The sequence below is a fragment of the Corylus avellana genome, chromosome ca3 (assembly GCF_901000735.1).
Source record: "Corylus avellana chromosome ca3, CavTom2PMs-1.0".
Classification (NCBI taxonomy): domain Eukaryota; kingdom Viridiplantae; phylum Streptophyta; class Magnoliopsida; order Fagales; family Betulaceae; genus Corylus; species Corylus avellana.
In genome coordinates this window covers 31,775,225-31,793,986 of record NC_081543.1, presented here as the reverse complement: position 1 = coordinate 31,793,986, position 18,762 = coordinate 31,775,225, and the positions used below count along the sequence as shown (strand labels likewise).

At 39.8% G+C, this 18,762-nt stretch overlaps 2 protein-coding genes across 6 annotated transcripts; both read left to right on the top strand.

Moving 5' to 3' along the window:
• The first annotated feature begins 2,850 nt into the window (after positions 1-2,850).
• Positions 2,851-10,497, top strand: LOC132175015 (uncharacterized). Of its 4 annotated transcripts, XR_009439384.1 has the most exons (4): positions 2,851-3,974; positions 4,075-4,626; positions 4,737-5,093; positions 9,702-10,497. XR_009439384.1 is itself a non-coding variant. In XM_059586808.1 (3 exons), exons 1-3 carry the CDS (start codon positions 3,021-3,023, stop codon positions 4,845-4,847), a joined length of 1,380 nt encoding a protein of 459 aa, XP_059442791.1. In that variant the 5' UTR covers positions 2,851-3,020; the 3' UTR covers positions 4,848-5,222. The 4 variants fall into 4 exon arrangements, 3 of the variants coding, with proteins under 3 accessions (XP_059442791.1, XP_059442790.1, XP_059442789.1); XM_059586808.1 differs by lacking the exon at positions 9,702-10,497 and having other exon boundaries at positions 4,312-4,626; positions 4,737-5,222; XM_059586807.1 differs by lacking the exon at positions 9,702-10,497 and having other exon boundaries at positions 4,075-4,590; positions 4,737-5,222.
• A 3,281-nt stretch (positions 10,498-13,778) lies between these two features.
• On the top strand, positions 13,779-18,164 carry LOC132174673 (trihelix transcription factor GTL1). Of its 2 annotated transcripts, none has more exons than XM_059586315.1 (3): positions 13,779-14,837; positions 15,540-17,136; positions 17,293-17,387. In XM_059586315.1, exons 1-3 carry the CDS (start codon positions 14,467-14,469, stop codon positions 17,302-17,304), a joined length of 1,980 nt encoding a protein of 659 aa, XP_059442298.1. In that variant the 5' UTR covers positions 13,779-14,466; the 3' UTR covers positions 17,305-17,387. The 2 variants fall into 2 exon arrangements, with proteins under 2 accessions (XP_059442298.1, XP_059442297.1); XM_059586314.1 differs by having other exon boundaries at positions 13,782-14,837; positions 17,289-18,164.
• Positions 18,165-18,762: the final 598 nt, after the last annotated feature.

Below are 18,762 nucleotides of genomic sequence, written 5' to 3'. Positions count from 1 at the left end.
AATTAGTCATTGTAATTGGCTAAAATTACAAATCATTGCATGCAGCATAAAGAATAATTCAGATATCCTCGGGGTAGGACAAAATAACTATTTAGTCATTGTAGTTAAATTTTGTCAAAACATTTGATGAATTTCATTAGTATATAAATATATAAAACTTAAACAATTACTTTATTAGAAAAAAAAAAAAAAAAATGGTGGCTCGAAGGCCACCCCAAGATCTGGCTAAAAAAAAAAATTGAACAATATTTTTTTTTGAAACCATGTGATTTGGGAAACAGAGAAAGAGTTGGATCTGGATGCGGAGTTCCACATGCCATCTCGAAATCAAGTTTTGAAAAGAAAAGCCCCCTAACGTAGTTTTTGCGTCAGAGATGGAAGAGAAAAAAACCCTATGAGTGGATTGTGTAGGAAATTATTCATATGTGATTGTTAAAAAAAAAAAAACTCGGTTGAGGAAAAAAAAAAAAAAATGGTGAAAAAACAACCAAGTTGCCTCATCTTTCCTTTGTTTGACTCAGTTATTTGGTTTGGTTTATTGTTGGTCATGTTGTTAATTCGGATTCATTTTTGGCTCTTTGTTGGCCCATCTTTGTGCCTTTAAGGTATTGTTTGAAGACATAGGCCCATTTAAGGCCCTCAATTGACTCTCATTTAAGTTTACAGTTGACTCTCATTTTGGCCCATAATTAACCATATTTTGGCCCATAGTTGGCCTTATTTTGGCCAATTGTGTGGCCTAAGTTTTTAAATATCACCATAAAAGGGCTAGTTATATTTATGATATCATCCCAAAATAGTTAGTTAATGTGAAGCTTTCCTAAAATCACTTATAAAGCCGAGTTTCATATGCTAAGTAAATAATGTGAGTTTTAACACTTATGAAACATCTCTTATACACCCACACACTCTCTATGTAGACTACTTATCTTCATAATATTGGATTAAAGTGTTACAAACCCTTCTCTTAAATTTCTGACGTCCTTGTCAGGGTCATGTCATGCGGTGCTAAATGCACATTACTAAGTCACTTTCATACCATAACTATAACACTCCTAACCCACTAGGGCTAAGTTTGTCGAACTTATTCACTCAGAAGTGTATAAAATTATATGGTTTACCAGAGCATTTAACTAAATGGGATAACAACCGCATGAAAAAGGTCAAAATGAATTTAAAACTCCATTTAATTTGGAAACACTTGGTCTAGATTACTATAATGATATCATAAAGGTTATAAAGATTCATAAGAGACGTTTCATCATGCCGCCGCACTTATTTAAGATGAGGAAAATACGTTCATGATATTGCTTCCTATACGTTTCATAGCTCAACATTTCGGCCGTCTATTCCTTGCCTATAACTTGAAAAACAAAAACAAAATTGAATGAGCGAAAATGCTTAGTAATCAAATCTCCAACTACAAAAAGTTAGATTAAATTCATTTTCTTTAACACCTTTCACTTAAATAACTTATTTTCTTATAAATACTTTTGAACATGTTTATTACGTAACACTATTTAAGTAAGGATAAAAAAATTTCTATGCTATCTAAATAAATTTTGTAGCAAAGCTAAGTTAAAACCATTTTCTTTTCCTTTGGAATCTATAAATGTAGTGATAGATGGTTTATATGAAATGTTCATTGGTGCTAAGTTTTATATTGCTTATTTCCTGTGAAAGTTGCTTACTCTTGGGTTGCCAAGCCATTTTTTGTTTTTGGTTGTGAAATTCATATGAACGTACCATTCCGTTGGCACATTTCCTTTTTATTTAATTGAGTATATATATGTGTGTGCAGTGGCAGAGCCAGCCATTTTATATTGGGGGTGTCGCTAAAATTTTTTTGGCGTCTTAAAAATTTTTTCCACCTTAAAAATTTGGTAATTTACATAATATATGAATCACAAAAAATATTTATAAAAGTTTATAAATATGTGCTCAAATTGATATATTAGAAATGTAACATGTCGACATTATATCAAAAAGACAGAAATACAAAAAAAAAAAAAAGTGTCTAGAACTACACTTTACGAAGAGACTAGAGAGAGTATGAGAGAGAGCGCCTTAGAGATTTTTTTTTTTGGGTGCTAGAAAAAGGTCGCAGTGGGTTAAATTGCTGTGGGTTAAATGGGGGTGCAGGAGAACGATTGCTGTGTCTTGGGTAATAGGTAGGTAAAATTGTAAAAAAAAAATTTATTTTTTATTTTGAAGGTGTCGTGGGTTAAAAATAAAAATAAAAATAAAAAAAAAAAATCCTTGGGGGTGCCATGGGGTAACGTGGCTCCGCAACTGTGTGTGTGTGAGACTAGGGCCTTGTTTGCAAGATACAGTTAATAATAAAAAAAATAAAATAATAAAATAATGATTGATATAAAAAGGTGAAAAGTGAAAAATTTTTGTTTTGTAATGATTTTTTTTATTTGAATAATAATAAAACGTAAATATAAATGTGAATGATGTGATATATAAGTGAGAATATTTTGATATTAATTTTTTTTTAAAAAAAATTGAAGTAAATAGTGTATTAGAAGGATGTGTTGGACTTACGAGGGTGCGCCATGCTACACAAAAAATTGACAGAGAAGGGCGATCGTGGTGCACAAATTGTGTGACAGGAGTGCATGCAAGGGAGCGGAGCATTTTCTCCTCGTCAAATGATTTCGAAGCCCGGGGAAAGCAGAGAAAAAAACAAGACGTTGGTTGAAAAACGATGTGGACAAACGCAACGCAACACAAGGCAGGGGATTTGAGATGATGCAGAGGCTCGCTTTAAATTTGAAAAAAAGAGAGAAGAAAATTGAAAAAGCGAACAAAGCGTCAAAAATCAACATCACACAATCCGAGAGAGAGAGAGAGAGACTCCGTTTGACGTTGATTTATGCGCCTATATCCCCGTTCTGGAACCCAAGTGAAGTGACTCTACTCTCCCAATTTCCCCAATTTCCTCCCCTGACTAGTACTCTCTCAACTCCGTAGTGTTTGTTGGTGGCGAGTGGTGGAAATGAACGTTGGGGGCGATGATGGTGACGAAGATGAACAAGAAATTGACGAAGGCAACGACGACGACGATGCCCTGTTACCATCCTGACCTCCACAAGAATCGATGCCGTAGCCGAAGCAGTCCATGGCGTCAGAGCCGCACGGGCACTGCCGTCGTGGCCGTGGCGGCACTCCTCCTCTCTACAACAGTATGGCTCTCTCTTGTCTTCTCCGGGACCACCACCCACTGCTGGCAGCGTTTCAAGCATTGGGAAGGCAGCCCCCATTCTCTCCTCTGGACCGGGAGGAATCGTCGTCGTTCCGATCTTCTTTCGTCATCGGCGCCCTCCTCGCCTCCGCCTTTTCCCACTCACAGTGGCAGCCCTTCGGTGGAGTTGTCGCTGGAGCACATTGTGTTTGGCATTGCCGGATCCTCGCAGCTCTGGAAACGGCGCAAGGAATTCGTGAAGCTTTGGTGGCATCCTGATGACATGCGCGGCCATGTCTGGTTGGAGGAGCCAGTGCCTCGCGAGGATGGCGATGATTCCTTACCCGCTGTCATGGTTTCCGAGGACATCTCCCGCTTCCGCTACACCAATCCCACTGGTCACCCTTCTGGACTCCGCATCTCTCGCATTATCACCGAGTGCTTCCGACTGGGTCTACCGGATGTACGCTGGTTCGTTCTCGGTGACGATGACACCATTTTCAATGCCGATAATCTGGTGGCTGTTCTCCGCAAGTACGATCCTTCCGAGATGATTTACATTGGGAGCCCCTCCGAGAGCCATTCTGCCAATACCTATTTCAGCCACTCCATGGCTTTTGGCGGTGGTGGGATCGCTATTAGTCGCCCACTGGCCGAGGCACTCTCCAAGATTCAGGATGACTGCCTCGACAGGTATCCCAAGCTCTACGGAAGTGATGATCGCCTCCATGCCTGCATTTCCGAACTTGGCGTTCCATTAACCAGGGAACATGGCTTCCACCAGGTCCGACTCTTCTTCCATTCTTTCAGAAATAATTTCTTTCTGCATTTGATACACAAAATCTCAGGAAACATTTTGGGAAAAATTCGCTTCTTTGTTGCAGTGGGATATTAGGGGTGACGCACACGGTCTTCTGTCCTCTCACCCCATTGCCCCCTTTGTTTCAATTCACCATGTCGATGCTGTTGATCCCTTTTATCCCGGCCTGAGCTCTCTGGAGAGCTTGAAACTCTTTACAAAGGCCATGAGACTCGACCCCAGGAGCTTCTTGCAGCGATCAATCTGTTATGACCGAGCACGACGCCTCACTTTTTCAGTCTCACTTGGTTATGTTGTTCAGGTTTTCCCAAACGTCGTGCTTCCCCGTGAGCTGGAGAGCTCAGAGGTCACCTACTCTGCTTGGAACAGAATACGTGACAGGAATGAATTCGACTTCGACACCAGGGATCCTTACACATCTGTTTGTAAAAAACCTATCCTTTTTTTCTTGAAAGACGTAGCCAGACAAGGAAATGCTACATTGGGTTCATATGCGTGGGCCAGAGGAAGAGAAGATTTGAAAAGAAAAGTTCTCTGCTTTCCACGTTCTCCTCCTCTGCGCTATGTGAAAAATATTCAGGTCTTGGGTTTTCCATTGAGCAGGAATTGGCATGTGGTGTGTCTTTTACCTTAATTCTTTAATGTTCAATCTCTTTTTCCATTTTTACTGAATTTTCTGGAGTTGGCCGTTTCAGTTTTTATAATGTCTTGAATGTCCTTGGACAGGCGCCACGTCGGTTATGTTGCAAAATAAACCAAACGAGTGAAGAAAGTCTTAGATTAACAGTTGGTCAGTGCGGGAAGACAGCTTTCAGTTCTGTCACTGATTTTGTCTGACTATTGGCTGGGGAGAGTGGCAATTCGGTCGATTATTCTATTTATTGGGATATATGGATACTACCTAAAAGGAGTGTCTCCACCATCGTATGCTTTATACTTGTTGGGATACATTAACTCTACTCCTGTCTTTCAATGATCATAGATCAACTGAGATCCGGCATTTGAAAATCCATCTTGCAGATTGCAGATATGAGGGCGCTATGTTTTACGAAGTTGAAGACGAGTGTCCACGCTTCAGCTCGGGTATTACATTGTTTGCCTTCGTTTTTGTCCAGGACGTATTTTAATCATAAACAAAGATCTGAAATTTGGAAATTACTGATGATGTGAGAACAATTAGTAGTTATACGATGTGAAATCCTAAATTAGTGATGACTTTCTTGATCTTCTGGGCTTCGTTTGTTGTTTCCCAGTTTTGTTTACTGGTCAAGTGGTGGAGTTTCCTTCATTTAAGGCTGCACTTCCAATTAAATTTTAGTAAAGACAGTAGTTTTCTTTTTTGAATTTACAGACAAAGAAATAAATTATTTATAGAAAAAAGCCCCTTCAAAAATAACTTCAGTAGTGGAGTTCCATCCCGAATTTTGATGCTTTTATAATGTTTTATATGATAATTAGATTTTTTTTATTAAAGTAATTCATATCATTGATTAGCACAGAGAGGCGCAAACCTAGTACACATATAATTAAATTTTATGTAATTATTTAATCATATTAATTAAAAATACTTGTGTTTAGTCATGGAACTTCATTATTTTCCCCATGCCCCTGCACGAAGTTGAATCCTTGATTAGGGAACTTTCTGTTCCTAAAGTTTAGCATATTTGTCTTTCTTAATATATATGTATAACCAATGACAGTAATTGCTTAAACACTTAGGGATTTATCATTTCACTTGCAATATCAAGTCTCGCAACTCTATTTTTCATTGTAAACTAATAAGATATAAGGTGTATTGAACACTTTGCGATGAAGAGTTTGAGTGTGCCATTCAGGAGTGGTGCAATTATGTTTCATTAATGCAATTGTTCCACAAGAAAAAGAAGCAAAGAAAAAGAAAGAGAACTAACCCATTTTTTGTTCTCAGGTTCTCTCTTGGTATGACTTTGCATTCCTTTTATGTTGCTAGTCTATACATTTCATGAGAAAATAACATGAACTCCATTGTTTGTTTTGTTTGAAGGGGGGGGTGTGTCACTATCAGTAGAGGGAAATTATCTTGACCTATGTAGGGCCAAATTGACATTTTAATGCTTTTAGTTGCTTTCTTTTGGAGTTTGTATGTCTCTGTGTTTTTTTATCCTTCATAATCTGAAAAGTTTTAGAAGTTGAAAATCTGCTAGGTGGAAGTACTTCTGAAGGGAGTACATTTCCTGCCCATTTGTTTATTGCTCGGTCTTGGATTGTGCACATTATAGACAAGAAACTCAAAATTTGATGAATCATGAAAGTTAAGATGATGTAGGAGAGTAGGAAACAGAATCTAAAACTTTCTTTTATTTTTTTTAGGTTTAATGGCTCTCCAATTTTTGGAAATGTTTATGTGTGTTTAATGTTTGTGATTGGTTCCTTCCAAATTTTTTGAATAATAGTTGATGAAAAGATGACTGACGAGTTAGAATTTTTTCATGGTAGAAGTTTTTAGGGTTGTAAAGAAGGATCAACAAGTTCTTGCTGGAGATTTAGGGTTGATTAGAGGAGACAATGGGCTCACACACCCAGAAAAGGAGATCAGTTGCAATATATTTGAATAACCAAAATAATTCAATCAGGAAGGATTCGTAAGTGCTGACAGAGGAGTGTCTCACTGAGGTTGGGGTCTCATGGTGTTGCTTGGTTAATTGCATTTGAAATCGTTAAGCAAATCAAGGAGGGCTGTAGGAAATAGTTTTCTACTTTGGTTGAAATGAAACGTGTGCATAGATATGTTTCAAAAGTGAGCAAAGTTAGGGGTGTAAGTGGTTTACATGTTAAAAGCTAGTTTCAAGGCATGCAAGTGGGTGTCAAAGTAGGAGAGAATTGTTTGATATCATGCTACTCTTTTGCAAGAGGCACTTTTGGAAAAAAAAAAAAATGTGGATCAAAGTGGCCAATGTTTTGGAAGTTAAGAATGATCAATGAATTCAAGTTGGAAAATTTACCCATTTTTTAAGACTAAGAGCATGTTGGTACACGGAATAGACTATTGGAATGGAATGACTATTCTTATAGGAATAGTTTTTCTTTTGTTTGGTTACACATTACTCCTAGGAATATTATAAAATGAGTGGCCGGCCACCCTGGCAGAACCACTGGGTGGTGCGACCACCCCTGGTGGCTTGGCATTAAAATGAGCATGTGTATCATGGAAAAAGGCTCTTGGCCTCTGTCAACACCTCTCTCGGACCCGCCTCCATTGCTGCCACCTAGTCACCAAGTTGATCTAGCATGTCCTCTATCTGGCTTTGGCAGTTGCACAAAGTAGCCTTGTTTGCAGTCGAAACCATTGTCTTGAAGTTCGTGAACTCAGCTATGGAGAGTCAAAGAGAGAGCTTAAAAATGGCTTCTAGGACGGTAAGTTTTGGGGAGGTGAGGTTGTAGGTGAGGGAGGATATGCTGGAGAAGCACGATTCAGGGCACTGGGTCACGTTGGACACAACTTTAAGGGAGTCGACAGAGTTGTATGAAAGTGATGGGACTCCGGTGGCTTGGTTTCTTTCTCATGGATCAATGCCCTGAGCATGAGACCAATAGTTAGAGTCAAGAAGAGGATGGCTAAAATTGCGACGATGGTGATGAGGGACTTTCGGGTGATGGTGGTGTTTGTGCTTCGGTGTTGGGGTTGATCTTCAAGGTATTGTACTTTGCCGTTGCCTTTGAAGAGGATCCATGTCTGTTTTGTTAGTTTTTGTCGATTGAATTGATGCTCATCAAGGGTGGTTGCACTACCTATGGAGTTCCTTAGGGGTCCATCATGAGGGGATTTGGAGGTGGTGCGACCACTCTTGTGGTTTTGCCATGGTTGAGGTGGTTGGCCACCGAAGAATTTTTACTAGGTTTTTTTTTTTTTTAATTATTATTATTATTATTTTATTATATATATCTTGGGTATTTTAATAATATTGTTACATTTCCAATAAAAGCAAATGTGTTATCACTAACTAAAAAATTGGAACAACTTAACTATTCCATTCCATTTTCTTTCATTTCCATTAATAGCTATGCCTTTTCTTATTAGAATAGACATTTTGCATACCAAACGAAGCCTTATTTGCATGGTGTTAGAGGATCTTTAGTAGAATAGGAAAATGACCTATAATAGTCAAATAATTCAAACCAAGTGGGCGAGAGGTTGAGAGAATGGAAGAGTTTAAAGCCAGAAAGAGAATGAGCGAGAGATTGAGAGAAGAGAACGAGAGAGAGCCTGTGAGAGAAGGGGGATTTTCTGGCCTTAGGTGGTGCGGTTTGGTAGCAGTGGTGGTTGGGCCACCGTTGTGCATGGACAGCAGCTCGAGCTGCGGATTCCAGCCCTGTTCAGGCGAGCTCTGCCTTTGGTTGGTTTCTATAGCTTCTCGGTGTCCAACGGCAATCATCAATGTAGGAAACTTCTAGTAAATTTCATTGGTTTAATCTTTGTAGAGATGAATATTTCTGTGATTTTTGGTGGGTTGCTGGGTGCAATTGTAGCTTGAGAAAAACCGAACAATTGATTGTTTTGATTGGGGTTTCGGTTGTTTTGGGTGTCCTGGTTCTTTGTTGTTGAATTTGGAATTGAGTTGATTTTTAAAAGTGGATTTCGGTGTTGTGTTTTCCGGGTTGGTTGATTTGTTGGTGTTGAAGGCATTGAGGTTTCTGTCTTGAAACTCCACCGAATGGGCAGTTCCGTTTTAATTGTTCAATACAGGTTTGCATTTGAGGATTTGGTAGAGAATTACTTGATGGCTATACAAATGGATGGATCTGTATTTAGTGTGTATTTATGTGGGTAGCTGTAGATGAACGGATGGGGCCCTTTGTGCTCTTGGTTGGAGATGAGAGAGAGAGACAGAGAGGGGGGAAGAAATTAGTGGGTTAAAAAATAATAAAAAAATAATATTTAAAGAAAGTAGAGAATGTAATAGATAATCTGTTAAAATTTGTATAGAAGAACTAGTAGTTAAAATAGCTACTACTCCTAGAGAGCCTCTTAGGACTAGTTTAAAAGAATATCGACTGATTAATTAGATTGGAAATGGAAGTAACCAACAATTGATTGTTGCCTTGTTATTTTTCTGGAACAGTCTTTCAGCGGTGATCTTTCTTATTTCTTCTTGTCATGTCTTGTCAAATATTCCATCTGTATATCTATAAACTGCCAACTAGAACAAGTTATTTGGACTCTGAGTTTTGATTTTATATTGAACTCAACAATGGGATGCTCTAATCGTATGAAGTTGACTACTTCCAGGATATCGAACATGCTATAGATAGACATGAAGGTATGTTGTTATGGACTTGCATTCAATAGTTGTGAATATGGGTATAGATGGTTATGTGTTATTTTCTCATTGGTTATTCTGGTCGGAGGGGTTATCACTTATCAGTTCAAAGCATTAGTTAATCAACGGGGCCCTTAGTGGCATGTACTGCTTGGCTTCACCTATTCATTTTGAATCTGATAACACGTGTTTGTTGGCAGATGAATGAAATTTTTTATACTACTAAGAAAATAGAATATTGAGTTAATTGGCTCCCATTGTGAATGGTGATAATTAATAATCATCTGTGGTTCAGCTCGCGATGAGTTGTCAATTTCCTATCTATGTGCTTGCTTTCTACTCCTTGCTGCAAGTGAGATCTTGTACTTACTATGGTCTGGTCATTGGATTTCAGATAAAAGAGATGACTTCTGTTGACAGATTCGGTCTTGTACTTTATGGACCTTGTTTAGAGGTGATGCAGATCATAGAAATTGGGAACCACTTGGAACAGTGTAGGGTATATGGGAACACCGACTGTTGACTCTCGAATAGTATTTGTCATCCTCTGTCAGATTCCTTGTTGCATTTTCTGTCTTGATGTTGAAGAATACCTTAGGGGCGGTGGTGGTGGTGGTCAAGGAAAAAAGGCCTTAGAAGCGATTTGACGCACCGGGTATGCATGAGTGAATGAATATTGAGGAGGTATTTTGTCTTCATTGCTGGTACTCGTCAGTTCTTATGATTTTTGGTCAATCATGGGCAAACTCTCTCTCTCTCTCTCTCTCATACACACACGTGTGTGGTTGTGGTTGTTGTTGTAAAGTGATCTTTCAACGTTGCCTGAAGATACAAAGCTCAAAGTTGAATCAAGTCCAAGCTCAACTCACTCTTAAGCCTAAAACAAAGTGCTAGTATCTGAGATGTGATAAACTTTGATGTTAGTGCCGGGATGCATAGTCATACAAGTAAATGGGGCCTTGAGTTGCTCAAAGAAGAGAGGAGGGGGGATTTTCTGGTTTTGAGTTTAACTACACTAATATAATTTAGTATGTTATTTATGCCAAAGTTTTGCCCCTTGCTTAAAGTGGAGACAAAGTCTACCCACACTTTGTCAAATTTTCATACTGCAGGGTCAAGATCGAGGGGAAGAGGGACTATTATTATGACTTTGTTTAGTAATAATGTGTAGCCATGTTCATATAGGTGCAATGGGGGCCCAAAAGCTTGGCTGGATAGGATTATGATTGCTTCCTTCTGTAACTTTGGATTGTTAGTTAAACTCTATTGTGTGGTTTCTTTACCTTCATTCAACCAAATAGCTTTAAGTAACCGAAGAAATATGAGATTGGAACTCTTGGGGTACGTTTGGTATGTGAAATGACTATTTCATTAAAAATTATATATATATAGTTTTTATTGGGAATAGAAGAAGGTAGAATAACCATTCGCATGAGAATAACTCTATCATATACTCTATTAGATAGATACTAGAAGATAGAGTTAAACTATATAATATCAATAATAATAATAATTTTTTTTAGTATTTGAGCATTTGTTCTAAAGCTAATTAATTAATTATTTATTATCACCAAATCTTGCAAAACAGACTAGTAATTAGAAACATAAAATAAAAAAATTGGGTCCGTACTCCGTAGCCGATCAAATTAATTTTTGATAAAGTAAGTAAAACGTAATGACTGTAAGCCCAACATTAGATCCCGTGTAAAAGCCCGTTGTTGGCAAGCCGATGAGCAAAATGGTTGGACTCAAAGTTGTATATAGTTTACAAGAGGTAGGAGCCTAGGCCCATTCTCAGTCAGTCAGTCAGTCAGTCCCCTTTACTGTGAGTAAATTTTTGTATGAATTTACGTAAAAAGCGAGGGTCGCAAGTGGCACGTAAAATTCATAGTATATGAATAAAAAATTAAAAATAAAGGGGATAAGGAGTGAAAATGGGGGGAAGCAAGGGGCATGTGCACTGATCCGGGCATGGGGATAGATGCCTGGCAGTTAGGGGTTTCACAAATCCGGAAGAAACGCCACGCACGTTCTTACCACCACCTCATGAAGTGGGCCCCCCACCCATCCCTCCTACAGCTGTAGCAATCTGTTCTTGTCTGCCCCCACCCCATCCCCATGCATCCTCCCTCCCCTCCCCTCCCTCCCTACTCCCTCGATTGGATTGGCCCGATTGGGGGCTTCTTTCCTTTTTCCTCCCATTCATTATGCTTTAGCTTATCCGCGTTTTTGCTTTCTCTCTCTTTTGTTTACCCTTAATTAATTTGACTTTATATATATATATATATATATATATATATATATATATATAAACCAGTTTTTCATATTTTGCACGAGATTTTAAGGAGTTTAATTACCGGGAGAAAAGAAAAAAAAAAAAGGAAGAATTGAGGACTTGGCTTTTCTTAATTAACATCTGCTCTTCTGATCATATTTCCGAGCTCTAGCAAGGGATTCACTTTATAATGGTTAGATGGTGTACAATGAAAATTTCACATGTACGTACACTAGTAGTAACACAATTCCCCCAACGTATACTAAGAAACCAAATCTTACGCTTAATATATAGTTGAACACTTGCACCCTAATTAGTAAACTTTGATAATTGATTGTTTTTTTTATTTTTCTAAATTTACTAGAGAGAATATTTCAATCGATCTAAGACTTAGTTGTACCATGTTTTATTCCTTATCACTAGATCCAAGACCTGAGGACCAATAAGAAAAACTTGCTTGTGGAATATAAATTGTATATATATAAATTAATGCAGTAAAAAATTAAACTTGATAGACAATTCATGTTTGATTCTGAGGAAAAGTGGCTTTAGTGGAAAGAGAGTACTGAATGTAGGAGTAATAAAATGAGTGGTTCGTACGAAAACACCCACAAACGCCGATTCATAGGGGCAGTTATAGAGTTGTGTGTTCTAGTTGTAGCAGATGATTATTCGTTTTGCTCACAGAGAAATAAAAAATATATATAAAAAAGAAAAGATGATTATTCCTTTTTTTTTTTTAAAAAAAAAAAAGATTAATGAAAGAAAGAAAAAACCAAACACAAACACAAACAAAGTCGGAAATCGGAATAGAATACAAGTCAGAAACATGAAAAAGCAAGTAAAAGAAACAACATATCATCAGGTGGCCGGCATTTTATTCCATATCAGGTCCTGAGTGAGGTTGCAGTTGCAGTTGCAGCCCCCTTTTTAAGCCAATGTATTGGCTAGCCTGGCTAGGTTCCTGATTATATTTATACGTTTCCAAATTGGGTTGCCTGGCGGAAGCCCCTCATCAAGACAAACAAGGGGGACTCTTTAACATTATTCGTTTTACCTCGGCGTGGAGAGGTAATACGGAATCTAAGACGCCCCCCAATCACATGGAACTTATTTAAACATGTCAGGTGGAGATGGGGCCGACAACTCAACTTTGTTATAAAACTAAAGTCATCTGACACCACCACTGATCCCCCGCAGGCTAAGGCCTAGCTCAAAGGGGCTTCAAGCTTCAAGCTAACTGGCTGTCATTTTAATTAAATCTTTTTTTTTAATCCAAAAAAAAAAAAAATCATATTCATTAATTAGTTTTCAATCTGTGTGTTGCGTGTTTTTGTAGTATAAATTATCCAAAATAGTGATTTGTAGTACATCTTAGCATGTGGTTTGATTTGGGTTACATTTTTAACCCTGGTTAAGTTGGAGCGTAGAATTAGATATTCTGATTCTCCTGTGCGCCTCCCAATTAAGTTCAATCTTCGAGTTTGTTCCAACTAAACAAATACAGGTTAAAAAATCCCACTGTATAAATATCTTTAGAGAATTAATTGGTAAATTTAAAAATTAATGTATCCCAAGTATGGGAAGCCCAGAGAAGCAAGCGCCGGCCGGCAACTAATCTGGATATATAGAGATGACCTCCACCCACCCAAGCTTGATCCTCATCAACATCATCAGATCTCAGCCCTAGTAGCCTGGAGTTTTTGTACTTCTTCTTTCCTGTGTATTGCATAGAATAAATAAATAAAATTGGTCGAAATTTGGACTAGAAAAGAAATAAAAGGGAAAAGAATCTGTTATGGCACTTGTGGGAAGGGAGGGGCAAAGCTTTGCTGCTGTTAGTTCTTCATAAAGTTAAAACAAAGTCCAATTATGGAACGCCACGTGTACCGAGAATTGGAGTGTTTGGTCAATTTAGTAGGACAAATGATTGGATTAGGAAGCAAAGGGATTTTCATTGCGAAGGATGATGGAATACTTGTGAGTGTGCGCGACGGAGTGTTTGCCATTTCCTCAAAGAAAGAAAAAAAAAAAATTGATTTTTTATTGTTTTGAAAAGTAGTACAATATTGTGTGTAAATGGTTTTAACAATTATTAGCTGCAAAGTGAGAGCTGCTGACAACACAGCATCCCGTTTGTTTTATCATATAGCTCTCTCTCTCTCTCTCTCTCTCTCTCTCTCTCGCTTTCACTCTCTGTCTCTCTCTCTCTCTTAATCATCATAATCCTCATAATCGTCATCTCCATTCATTTCTCTCTCTCTCTCTCTCTACATTTATCTCTTTCCCCCACAGCCCATTTCTTCTCTTTTCTCTGAGTCATTTTTGCAGGGCAGGGCAGGGCAGGCCAGTGCAGTGCAGTGCAGTTGATGATGATGATGATTATGCTCGTCTGCTTATCTTCTCTTTCTTCTTTACTGCTTGCTTTATTTTCCTTGAATCTTATTTTATTTTAGCTTGCTTTTGGTTTCAAATTTAAGAGTTATAAACAAAGGAATAAAGATCAAATCTGAAGGCCAGCACTAACTCATAGAAATTCACTTTCTGGCTTTCATCTTTCCAGTTGTCTACTGTCCTCTTTATTTCCATTCTTGACATCTCACAACCCCCACCTTTCACCACAACTTCTCTTTGCTCCCTCTCTCTCTCTCTCTATTCTGACCACCACCACCTCCACGAGCAGAAGCCACGTCCCCTCCTCTCATCACGAGTGAGTAAGTGAACGAGGGAGGAAGGAAGGTGAGAGAAATCAAGTGGATTGTATACAAGACGGTGAAGAAGATCCAGTGGATCATTTGCCGCTACTTGTAGCGCTAGAACAATCTGTATTAAAGAACTCGGAAATCAAGGCACAAGTGGAGGGTATTCGATTGAGAAATTAAAGATGCAACAAGGAGGAGGAGGAGGAGGAGACTCTAAATCCGAGATGAGTGCTCCTGCCTTGGCTGCTGCTGCTGCAACCGGTCAGCCGATGGGTACGGAAAGTGGACAAGCCCAGCTAGTAGAAGCGGCCTCGCCCATCAGCAGCCGGCCTCCTGCCTCGGCCGCTGTGAATTTGGATGAACTGATGCCTCTACAGGGCGGGACTGCAGATGAGGATGCACTTGCCGCCGCTGCAGGGGAGGGAGGAGCTATTGGCGGCGGGAATCGGTGGCCTCGTCAAGAGACTCTAGCTCTTCTCAGAATTAGGTCCGAGATGGACGCTGTCTTCTGTGACGCTACCCTCAAAGGTCCCCTCTGGGAAGATGTTTCTAGGTAATAATTATAATTCAACCCCTTCCTTCCTTCCTTTCATTTCCAAAAGAATTCTACAATAATTAAACAAAGGAAAAAAGAAAAAAAGAAAAGAAAAAAAAAACTCCTTTTTCTTTATTAGAACGCATTGTCCTCCTCCAAAACCAAAGCTTACATACAAAGCTTTAATTTGGTGAGCAAGCAGGTATTCCTCTCAAGATCTCTCTCACGCACGCACTCTCATTCCCCGCACAAAAACGCACATGGCTTCTTATCACTTTGCCCTCACGATTCACGAGCTAGCTGGGCATCCTTGTCTCTTTTCTTCTTTTTATGTAATTTTCAAAACGCCCCAGATCCGCTGCATGTCTTCCAGCCAATCCCCTTATACACAGAAACAGTGAACTTTCCTTTTATCCCCCCCCCCCCCTAGAGAGAAAGAAAAATCAATTTATATTACTATATTCAATCCCGAGAAGAATTCTTCTTGCTTTTATATAATTTTAGTCTTAAAAATCGGACCCTATTAGAAAAGAAAAGAAAAAAGAGAAACACAAGTACTTTTCTCTCTCTCTCTCTCTCTCTGCTTTCTTTATGTAGCTAGCTAGCACTTTTTTGGTTAATTTCCTGAACTCGTCGAGATATATGATTTTTTACCACCTGAAATTGTGATAAGTGTTGAGTGAATCTATTTATGCAAAGCAAAATTCGGGGTGGTGGCAGGAAGCTAGCGGAGTTGGGATACAAACGGAGTGCCAAGAAATGCAAGGAAAAATTTGAGAACGTCCACAAGTATTACAAGCGAACAAAGGAAGGCCGAGCTGGTCGTCAAGATGGGAAAAGCTACAAATTCTTCAGCGAGCTTGAGGCTCTCCATAGCTCAGCTGCCAGTAGCAGCGCCACCGGCAATAACGCTTCAGCGTCCTTCCTAGCGCCGCCCGTGACAACTACTACCATCAACCCAGTGATTTCTCCTGTTTCCACTGGGATCGGCATCGGCGGCTTTATCAGCAACGCCATGCCAATCTCCTCTATCAGAGTTCCCCACGCCCCTCCAGGTGTCGGAATGTTTCCTCCTGATCCGAGTGCGGCAGTTATTGCACCATCAGCAGCAGCAGCAGCAGCAGCGCCCCCGCCAACAGGTATCAGCTTCTCATCGAATAGCTCCTCGTCTTCTCCGGGCTCCGATGATGAGGAGGAAAGCCTAGAAGGGGAGCCATCTAACGTAGGTAGCAGCCGCAAGCGTAAACGGGGGTCATCAAGAGCCGGCAGCGGTTCTGGCACCCGTAGGATGATGGAGTTTTTCGAGAATCTAATGAAACAGGTAATGTACAAACAAGAAGTGATGCAGCAAAGATTTCTAGAGGTAATAGAGAAGAGAGACCAAGACAGAATGATAAGGGAAGAAGCTTGGAAGAGGCAAGAGATGGCTAGGCTGGCCCGCGAGCACGAGCTCATGGCTCAGGACCGGGCCATCTCTGCTTCTAGGGATGCCGCTATAGTTGCTTTTCTACAAAAAATTACTGGCCAAACCGTCCAATTACCTACCCCTACTACTGTAACCAATATTCCTGCTGCCCCACCACCGACTGTGCCAGCGGCTCCAACGCCAACGCCGCCGCCACCACCGCCACCGTCACAACAACATCATCATTATCAACAACGGGTCCACCAACGTTCTCCTCAAAATGCTCAAGTAGTAATGGCCATCCCAGAACAACAGGTACCCCCACAGGATACGAGTGGTGGAGGAGGGATGTTTGAAGCAACTTCCTCGAGATGGCCCAAGGCAGAGGTTCTTGCACTCATAAGCTTGAGGAGCGGGCTTGAACCGAGGTACCAAGAGGCAGGGCCCAAGGGCCCACTTTGGGAAGAAATTTCTTCAGGGATGTTGCGGATTGGCTATAAGAGGAGTGCCAAGAGATGCAAGGAAAAATGGGAGAACATTAATAAGTACTACAAGAAGGTAAAGGAAAGCAACAAGAAACGCCCCGAAGATGCCAAAACCTGCCCTTACTTTCACCAGCTAGATGCTCTTTATCGGAAAAAAATACTTGGCGCGTCTAGCAGTGGTGGAAGCGGCAGCGGCAACAACACTTGTTTTAACCAGAATAGGCCAGAACAGCAACAAGAGAACGTCAAATTGGATCCACGCGATGCCCCGGCAATTATGCCAATACCAGAACCGCAAGAAGCGCTTGCTAGTACTCATGAATTAGAAAACCAAAACAAGGCTAGTACAGATGAACAGGCCCAGGCAAGCGACATAGGTTTGCCAGCGGGCCTCCTTGGAGAAGGAATTGGAGCGGCGCCCAAGAAGGTAAACTCAAGTACTCCTGTAGTTTAATATTTACTTACTATATATTGTCATGAGGGATCGATCTCACGTACGTCTCACATCCAACTATTTAATATTTAATATTTAATGTTTACTTACTATATATATGCTGATTCTTGTTTTTCTACTTGAAGCCAGAAGACATTGTGAAGGAGTTAATGGAGCAGCAGGAGGATCGACGTGAACAACAATTATTAGTAGATGAGTATGATAAAATTGAGGAAGCTGATAGTGACATTAATATTGATCAAGAGGATGAGGAAGATGAAGATGAGGACGAAGAGGAGGATGAAGAATTAGAAGAGGAGAGGAAGATGGGTTATAAGATAGAATTTCAGAGACAGAGCGCAGGACAGCCTAATGGGGGAGGAAATGGGGCACCGGCCTCCTTTCTGGCCGTGGTTCAGTAGTCTTGGTTTCGTAGCTAGCTAGCTAGCCCCTCCTCGACAAAAGTGTACCATGTACGTATCTATGGGTTCAAAAGCATAAGAGGATAACCATGACGTCCGAGTTGAAACCCTCATAATTTCTTTCTAACTTCCATCGCCATCATCTTCTTGTACTTGTCGGTACTCAGCAGTAGAATAGCTTCGTTAAGTTGGGAACTGGGAAATGTTGGATGACGCAGTGATTTTTTCTAATTTATTGATTTGTTGGCGAATAAACCGTTTCAAAGGTAGAACGGGAAAAATATTTGGATTGAGACAGACAAATAAGCTTGCCAAGCAGCAGCAACATCATCATCATCGTCATCGACGAGATACACGAGCATGGGGAGTAAGAGACTCAAAAGCAGATAGTTTTCAAAGCTGAAGCAGATGTATAAGTTCTCGTTTTTCTTTTTCTTTTTTTAATTTCAATTAAACTTTGCTTCCTTCCTTTCCATCCTTGCTTTGTTTGGATGAAAGAGCTGGAAAATTGGGTATCCAGAAATTCATTCTTGTTATTCAAATTGTAATAACTCTAGTTACCTAATTTCTTTTTCTATAATGTTTGTCATGTTGCTGTCATTCTCCTCACCTCTCATTGCAATATATAGTAGGATTACGGGAAAAGAAAAATAGAATTCCAAAGCAAACGAACATATATACAAAAACAATAGAGGGGGATTGAATTCTCCAGCAATTTATTGGAATTGCAGGGGCTGCTATTCTTTGGATCTAGGCCGTTCTAGGTGTCGCGTTGTAACATCTCATCTCAATGACACACAATATTGTCCGCTTTTGGCTCTCACGAACCAGACTTTCTAAGAGGTCACCCATTTTGGTACTATTATCGCAGAAGCATGTTTAACTGCAGAGTTCTGATGAGTTCATGACCATTACGGCTTTAAAAGGCGTTATTGTCATGAAAGGTGTAAGTATACATATAAGCATATATTCATCTCTATTCCTAGGCGATGTGGGACATCATACACGTCAACCTTCAAAAAAATAAACAAAAAGGCAAATGAACAACTAGTTACTCCTTGAATATTTGAGGAGTGACCAACCATTGTTTTAGCCTTTCAGGAGCTGCTTGACCACTCGAACCATCCAACACTCTCATGGAGTGATCAACCACCCATTAGGGGAAAGAGGAGGTGCGACTATCCCCCAAACAATTGGG

Coding starts and splice junctions, on each gene's coding strand:
- LOC132175015 (XM_059586806.1), top strand. CDS start 3,021: ATGATGGTGACGAAGATGAACAAGAAATTGACGAAGGCAACGACGACG. Junction 3,975..4,074: donor GGGAACATGGCTTCCACCAG/GTCCGACTCTTC, acceptor TCTTTGTTGCAG/TGGGATATTAGGGGTGACGC. Junction 4,627..4,736: donor TGAGCAGGAATTGGCATGTG/GTGTGTCTTTTA, acceptor GTCCTTGGACAG/GCGCCACGTCGGTTATGTTG.
- LOC132174673 (XM_059586314.1), top strand. CDS start 14,467: ATGCAACAAGGAGGAGGAGGAGGAGGAGACTCTAAATCCGAGATGAGT. Junction 14,838..15,539: donor CTCTGGGAAGATGTTTCTAG/GTAATAATTATA, acceptor GGGTGGTGGCAG/GAAGCTAGCGGAGTTGGGAT. Junction 17,137..17,288: donor TTGGAGCGGCGCCCAAGAAG/GTAAACTCAAGT, acceptor TTCTACTTGAAG/CCAGAAGACATTGTGAAGGA.